General features: G+C 33.9%; 1 protein-coding gene across 1 annotated transcript; it reads right to left on the minus strand.

Moving 5' to 3' along the window:
- Positions 1 to 3,211: 3,211 nt before the first annotated feature.
- LOC143547785 (zinc finger protein CONSTANS-LIKE 2-like) lies at positions 3,212 to 5,678 on the minus strand. The gene is made up of 4 exons (XM_077039118.1): positions 4,982 to 5,678; positions 4,134 to 4,310; positions 3,910 to 4,038; positions 3,212 to 3,307 (listed from the first exon to the last, which is right to left on the minus strand). Exons 1-4 carry the CDS (start codon positions 5,522 to 5,524, stop codon positions 3,212 to 3,214), a joined length of 945 nt encoding a protein of 314 aa, XP_076895233.1. The 5' UTR covers positions 5,525 to 5,678.
- Positions 5,679 to 8,319: the final 2,641 nt, after the last annotated feature.

The raw sequence follows: 8,319 nt of genomic DNA on the forward strand, positions 1-8,319 counted from the left end.
TAATCTCAAATATCACCTATTGGCAAATAACAGGCCCAACTTTGCACTTGGCTGGTGGCGGTCATAACTAAAGGGGTATTTGTTCTTAACGGGCCGCGACTAACGGATGTTAACCCCGTTAGTCATTTGCTGGCGCTGACCTTCTTCTCCGGCCGGAAACCTGCAACTCGCCTCCATTCTCCCTAATATCATCACACCGTCTCCCTCCCTCTTCAAAACACATCGGAAATTTGAAAATGAAGTACATTACATTTTCTTCCATGGCCAATCCCTAGATACCAAACCCGATCTTATTTTCAAAAATTCGAAATCAATGTTACACGATCTACAAAATAAGCATAGGGCTTTTGTTAAGGGGGTCAAAACGAGTCGAATGAAGTGTCAATTACCTCGAATGACGCACGATTGACGAGGGCGGACTTCGCCGGAGACAACAACGGTGACACATCGGTTAGGTTTCGTATGAAGGGAAAGATAGAGAGAGAGAGAGAGACGGTGTGATGATATTAGGGAGAATGGAGGCGAGTTGCAGGTTTCCGGCCGGAGAAGAAGGTCAACGTCAGCAAATCACTAACGGGGTTAATATCCGTTAGTCGCGGCCCGTTAAGAACAAATACCCCTTTAGTTAGGACCGCCACCAGCCAAGTGCAAAGTTGGGCCTGCTATTTATCAATAGGTGATAGTTGGGATTTTTAAAACCAATTTTCCTTTTATTAAAGCAAACTTTTGACGACACATGGAATCATACTAGCCCATCTACGTAAGATTTCAACTATATAATCGTCATAATTACTTAATCCATCTAATAAACATTTAATTTTAATTAAGAACCTCCCCATCCCACGTTGTCATAGAGACAAATTAAACAACAAACTTACATTGTAAAAGGGAATGACCTTAGTTGGATAGGCAGCTCGAGAGATATTGTGGGCATTCCACACAATATTAAAAACATCCATGAAGTTTTATTTTTCTAAATTGTTATTCAGTAAGATTTTTCTCGTTTTTCAAGATCGGTTCTTTTGGTTTATAAATAATCAGCTGGTTTTTTGCCCTCCAGTTAAGTTTCCTGTAACCTAACCAACGACTTTGGTTGTTCTTGGCTGAACCGGCTGCTTCGGTCTGGCTTTCAAAATTTTGCTTTTAAGTGATATTGTTCTATTAAAATACGAATAGATATTTTTAATCAAATCATTTTATAGATCGAAAATATGAAGATATTTAAATTTCAAAACTCAGTTTTGTATTTTTAATCATATCGCTCTTTGCAAGAACACGATTATCACATTTACCTCTTATCCACAACTACTACCAGCTTTCCAAATGGATTTTGCTACTGCGTGTGTGATTTGCGGTTCAACCCGATTTGATCAATTGACAATTGGTGATTTTTAGAGTTATGATAACCTACAGATCTAAATACTATCAAACTTTACGTTGACAGGTTTAATGTGATACCCATATTTTCAGGTTAACTCCATTATCTTACACGTCAGGTAGGGGTGCAAACGAGCTGAGCCTAGCTCGAGCTCGACCAAGCTCGAGCTCAGCTCGTTTAACATACACAGAGCTCGACCTCGACTTGTTTCGAGCTCTATTTTCAAAACTCGAGCTCGGCTCGTGAGTGGATTTTGAAACTCGAGTTCGGCTCGGGCTCGCCTCGTTTACTATTGATCATTAATTTTTTATATAATTATAATTATTTTTATATATTTTTTTCTATTATAATTTATGTATAAAATAATATATATTATTTAGTATTTTTATTTACTTTTTCATAACATTATATATATTAATTAATAATTATTAAATATATATTTAAAAATATATATATAAATGACAGGCTCGTTTAGTTCGCGAGCCGGCTCGAGCTCGATAAGTGAAGCTCGGGCTCGGGCTCGTTTATTAAACGAGCTTATTTTAAGGCTCAAGCTCAAGCTCGGGCTCGGGCTCGATTCAGTTCGGCTCGATCAAGCTTGTTAACGAGCCGATCTCGAGTAGCTCGCGAGCAGCTCGGCTCATTTGCGCCCCTAGCATGAAAAAGAATTTGCGATCGTGCCCGTAACATCGTAAACATCAAAATAAAAATCACAAGAATTAAATCATGAACATGAATTATAAATGCCTTGAAATTCAATACTTTCAATAATAAATGCGGATCAAATTATATCAAAATTTTAAAACGGGTTGAGTTTCGAGTTTGAAAATTAATTAATGCCAGATGTTTCAGCGTAAGAGTATATGTTTTGCCTACTTGGAAAGTTAGTAATCTTAATATATAATTATAACAAAGCTAGCTAATGACAAAATGAATACACTATGTAATGCTCGATAGTTCTCATAACCCTTAATTAATGTTGCATCATATAGAGTAGGCTAAAATTATCGTTAAGAGATGTTATATAATCATTAAAAGTGTCTCAAATCATAACAAATATGAGCCAAGTTAAAGACATGCATTCTGGTTAAATATTGAAGGCCTGACATACGACGACGTCACTAAGTTTATGTATCATATAGAAAGTGCAATTCGTGAAGATCGACAGTATTGCCTTTCAGAAATGGAATATTAAAAGCAAGTGAAAAGAAGTTTCATACACAAAAGCAAAAATTGCCTTTCAAAAAGTTCTCTTAGTAAGAATGTCACCTTTACAAACTACATAAAAGTTATAAGAAAATCCAATCAAGGATATATCATATAAAAGCTTTATTCGATGTTTTATTTTCAAACATAAAACTGTTCTAACGGTACTCTGGTGACTTTCTCTAAAAGAGGTCATATATTTAAGTCTCGTTCGTGACAAAATGTTATTCGTGAGCTAGGAGTTTATCACAGCGGGCCTTCAAGGGGTTTCTCTGGAATTGGTGACGGGCCAGGTTAACGTCTATGATCGTGGGCGTGGCGTGGTTGGCCTTTGTGCCAATAGATGTACTTGAGTGACCGAACTTTATGGGCCTTTAAAAGAAAAGAAATAAATTCTATCTAAGACAATCTTCAATTATGTAGATCATAACTTAACACTTCTAATTAACACAAATAAGATCTATATGATACAATATTTAATTTCTATATTCAATTTAAGTTAAATCGATTACACCCTATTTGGCCATTTTTGCTTATTAATTGGAAAATAAAAAACTTTTAGGTCATAAACTCATAAATATCAAATCTAACAATTATAACATTTGCTAAATAAAAATGACAATGAATTCAATTATGAATAAAGCTGAACATAGATGAATAAGTGTTGAAAACTTGTGGTCGCCCGATCATTCTTTCACCATCTTCTTCATGAAAACCATCAAACTGCAAATTCAATTAATTATGATCTAATCACACGTCATAAATCATGAATGAGTTGAATGTTGATCAAGAAAACAATTCCATTAAGAAACAACGTCGCTATCAAACAGAATTGGACAATAAATATGTTTTAGGGGGGAAGACATGGGACCCCATAAGATTCATTTTCTTGTCACCTTGTCTGTTTTCTTTTTTTTACTACTTTTTATAAAAACACACTTCATTTTAGAACCTATATTTGTATAATAGTCACTTCAAAAGTATTAATAGCAATAGTTAATATATAAAAATATAAACGATTTAGTGAATAATTGAATATGTTCAAGATCCGGGGTAGACCCTAGGCAGGGGTCAAGGGCCGGGGTCCATAGGCCCTCAATCGCCTTAATTTGTCGTATACTTGCAATACCGTAAGTTTAACACATTAATTCTGATAAAAATAAAATATAAATAACATGTAAAATTTATCAATTTAAGTTAAAATAGCAATACCATAAGTTTGACACGTTAGTTAGTTGCGGTTGTCAAAGAAATAATGTATAACGACTCTCAGATAAAACAGTTTTGGTGCTGTTACTGTGAGATGAAAATGTAAAGAGGATTACCCAAAGTTCATCTTCAACTCCATATTGATGAAAAGCTGTGGACTTAGGAAGCTCTCCCGGCTCGTCATTTCGTGCAAATCTACCCCGTATTCGTGGACGGTTGTCAGCAAGGGTCTTCCGACATGCATACTATATATTAACCATGAAGTGATCGATTTATTTTCGTCATCCAATAAAAATAATACCTGATAAAAAATGTTTGATTACTGTTAAAATTCCTTTACCTTAATTGTCTTGTTAAAATTCCGTTGTGTTCTCTTTGCTCTATACTTTGAGATCTTCTCTTTCCTCTCCTCTGCGTTGTAACGTCCCACTTTGAAATTGGCTTCATCCATGTAACAACTGTCTCTTGATAGTGGACTAGAAGACAACCTTTGGGTTGTTTCTTTAGCCTTTTGGCTCTATAAACAAGGGTAAATTAGTCAAAATGGCATAGAAGCACCATATTATATCTTTTATTAAACATAAGCTTTTGAAATTCAATGAGGTTGATATTTTCATCCATCCGCTATTGAATGCGCCATGCAATAACCCTCATAAGTAGGTTGTGATGAAATGTTCTTGTTCTAGATAGTGACCAATCAATTTAAAAAAAAACTACAACAACAATAACATATAAGAATTTGGAAAGATAAATTAAGAGTGGCATGCATACGATTACATAAATATTGTGTTATGTGTCATAGTTAAAAAAGTATATATATGTAGCTCGTAATCTAGTTATATATATACTTCATATGAGATACATATATAACTCTGCAAGCTTCATATATGAATTTCACGAGCTACATATATTTTTTTCTTTTGTTTTTATAATCAAAAGAAATGAAAAAAAATTGATTGATGAGTAGTAGGTTTTGTGGTTTTTAAGTTAATGGTGGTTTCCATTGGAACCTCTCTCTCTCTCTCTCTCTGTGCATACACAATATATATACACACACACACACACTTCCAATGAGTGTTTGAAAGAGAATCTTATGAAAAGGAAGAAAAGTGAGGTGTGATTTTGATAAAAGCATCTAAAAAGTGAAATTATGGCAAATTTTGGAGTAAATGAAGGATGGGGGCTAACTTGTAAATCACCAGTGCTGCAAACTCTTCTCATATGGGTAGAGGAGAAGCAATGATCAGGTGAGGTGAGGACTTGGGAATCAAGATATGGAGTATCAATCAAGCCATTAAATCTTGGTTGATAAAGAACGCCATTTGATCTTCCTTGTTGGAAAGAATTACTGCTGTAACTCCTTTGCATCATCTTGAGTGCATTATCAGACCCACCATAGTAGTAACGATCATGGGTTGGTAATTGAGTGTTCTCTTTTTTGACTTCTGAAGCACAAAAGTCAAGAGCTTCACTTGATGAAGTTACAGGAATACCCTTTTGGTAAAGAGAGAGGTTATCAAGGTTTGGTGGGGAGGTAGAGAGGATGGTGGGGATAATTTGGTCAGTTTCATCAATATTTTCATGGCTTGCCAAAGGTGGTGATATAGGGGTATAACTGTAATTGTGTTCTTGGAAAGCTTGCATGATGTCAATGCTTGATGAAGAATCGTTGAATGGTGAAAATGAATCATTGAAGAAACAGCCATCAAACTCATAGATTTCAGAAGACATTGATGAATATAAGTTATACTAAAATTGGCAATAGTTTCTTCAAAATTCAAAGATGAGAAAAGGCAGAATTATAAATTCAGCCTCTTGTCAACACTCTATAACTTGAGACTAGTCCACTTCCACTATAAATATATGGTGATTTTCTAAACAACACCCTTGAGGTTTTCTATATTATCATAACTTACCCTCAATTAAACAATTGTTCTTTTGTTCATCACTAACTTATGGTTGGTTACAGCTATTCACCCCCTCAATTTGTGGGTTGGTTACTTTTCTTACTCTATATATCCTTTTAGGTTTTAACTGGCTAGATTTGGTTCTTTACTATGAATAAAGGCCAGCTATAAGCTCGAGAATACAAAAAACATATGAAAGACCACAATCGTAATGAAATCATCTTGAATATGGCGGGCACGTTGCAAATCGATGATTGTCGGAAAATGTTTGTTTCTTTAAGTATTATTAAACAACTTTATTTTTTATTTAATAGTGATTAAATTCGTTTGAGAAATTTTTAGTTTTAACTTTAAAATAAACTCGTTAAGAAAATGAATGTGTTCGTGTTTATTTATGTTTGGTTGCTTATGTAGAAGAGATAAATGAGAGAAAATTCAAGAAGTAAACTACGAACATAAAAGGATGTAATTGACTAAATAGAAATGAGCAGCAAACATAAATGAACAAACATTAGCGAAAGTATACAAAAGTAATTGGACCAAGAAGGTGAGTGTGTCCTTATTCGTTCGTTCAATTTGTCGATTAATGGAGACTTGGTTCTAAATTTGATTGGATGAATGGATATAGGTGATAACTGGTATTCCTAATAAATAATAAATAAATTTAAACAAATATATTAACGAACATAAATGAACGTTCATGAACCTAAATGAATGGATTGAACGGGACATGTGTTCATTCATTCATATAACTAAATGAACAAATACGTTACCCCAAACTTCATCACTGGTGATTAGAACACCCATGAAGCAGTAAAGGTGGCTAACTAGCTATAACTCATGACGTAAAGCTATTGAGCATAAATCATTGTCCCAGTAAATGAAAGGATGACATGATGTCACAGAAAATCGTGTACTCTACTTAAGTTGGTTATGCAGAGAATATAAATACTTTCTTTTCGTCATTAGTTAACTAGCTCTTAAAAATCATAGACGAAGTTTTATTTAAGAAAACCAAAGTCAGTGGACGGAGACCAAATGATCACACGGACCAATCTAAGGGAAATCTAGTCCTTGTAACTGAAACAAATGGACCGTTAGAAAGAGGAATTAGCCCGCCCAAAGGAATGATCGCAGTGGAACCAGGCAAAGTAATGAAAAGTTGTTGCACGCTAGCTAGGATTAACATATTCCGATTTAAATTCTATTATATTATATTGCATTCTCATAGCATCAAGACTGTCAAATTTTAAAACGAAAGTCTTTGAGCAAAAAACCCAACACTGTGTAATTCACGTAAATGAGCATTAATGGGCCATATCATATTTAATAACTTATAGTAGACTACACCAACACTTTTAAGTTATAACAAGTTATTTAGTCATTTCAACGTTGGCTGAGTGGCAAAGACTCTTGTCTTCAGAGTTGAAGACTATGGTTTAAAACCTGACATGATATATTTTTTATGGAGTAATTTAGAAGTATATGAGTGTGTGTAACCGTTAAAAAAAAGTTATTTGGATATTAATGACATATTTTTAATGATAGGGATGTGGGAATACTCCATTGCACGCTCCATAGTTTTCTAGTAGATTCAAGTTCAAGCCTATATGAACACACTCGAATAAACGAAAAAGAGTTATAATCGTTAAAAAGGTTAATCTAATAAAATAAAATGAGAGGGCAGTATTTTCGATCAGCTGCTCCCACCAAGAAGTGACACTTTTCAAATTAAACTCAATTAATGATTACTGTCGTCGGTTGTTTATAGGAGGTTTCATCAAGTATGTGAGTTAATTTATTTCTACAACTGGTAAGATGTTTCGAAAAAAAGCCTTAGAGCATTCCCATCCAACCCCTCATTTTATGTGAGGGGTGTTTTTATAATTTATAGAGTGATTTTAGGTGTTGTGAGTGAAGAGTTTATATATTTTAGAAAAAACAATGATTTTTCAGTATATTTGAAAAGTTACTGTTCACTTCCTATAATTTTTTAATATTTTTTGAAAGTGCTTGTGAGTGAGAGAAAGAGAAAAGTTAATGATAAAGGTATAAAAAAATATTATTTAATTGAAATGTAGAGAGAAAATATAGTGAATTTTATTGTAATTTTTGGTTTAAGGATAGGAGGTTGGATGAGAATGCTCTTAGCCCTTGAACATTTGAGGTTGATACCGTATGGGTTTACGGTTTTTATTAAGTTGTGAACAAGATGACCAAGAGCAAATAAAAATTGCAAGTATTATATTGTAAGTACATTATAACATTTATATTGAAAATTTTGGTTTTAACCTTTTAACATGTGACCCGACCAACCCAACCAAAAAGATTTAATTTTTTGGCGGCAGACAACTCAAAATTTTCGAGTTCTGACTACATGCATGAAAAAAATTCATAGGAATCCGCCATTGTTCACTAAGGTATTTCTGGTATATATTATGATAAGTTCACAATTGATTGGTTAATCAATTTAGGTTTGAACAAGTTTTTCATGTGTTAATGACTAGTGGTTGGTGAAAATCCACTAATTCACCATAGATCAGTGAACATTTAGTGATATCAGCAAACAATACAGTCCGACATAGATTTAGAATGAAGAATTAGAAAACCACAAATGCC

The sequence above is a fragment of the Bidens hawaiensis genome, unplaced genomic scaffold (genome assembly GCF_021521415.1).
Source record: "Bidens hawaiensis isolate Kalapana, Puna unplaced genomic scaffold, B.hawaiensis_p1.1 tig00014829_1, whole genome shotgun sequence".
Taxonomy (NCBI): Eukaryota; Viridiplantae; Streptophyta; class Magnoliopsida; order Asterales; family Asteraceae; genus Bidens; species Bidens hawaiensis.

Bases quoted from the DNA above. Each gene is read 5' to 3' on its own strand.
- LOC143547785 (XM_077039118.1), bottom strand. From the start codon at position 5,524: ATGTCTTCTGAAATCTATGAGTTTGATGGCTGTTTCTTCAATGATTCA. The intron at 4,311-4,981 runs GTTAGCCCCCAT...CCTTGTTTATAG, and splicing joins GCAGCACTGGTGATTTACAA to AGCCAAAAGGCTAAAGAAAC. The intron at 3,308-3,909 runs GTAATCCTCTTT...TTGAATTTGCAG, and splicing joins GAGTTGAAGATGAACTTTGG to TTTGATGGTTTTCATGAAGA.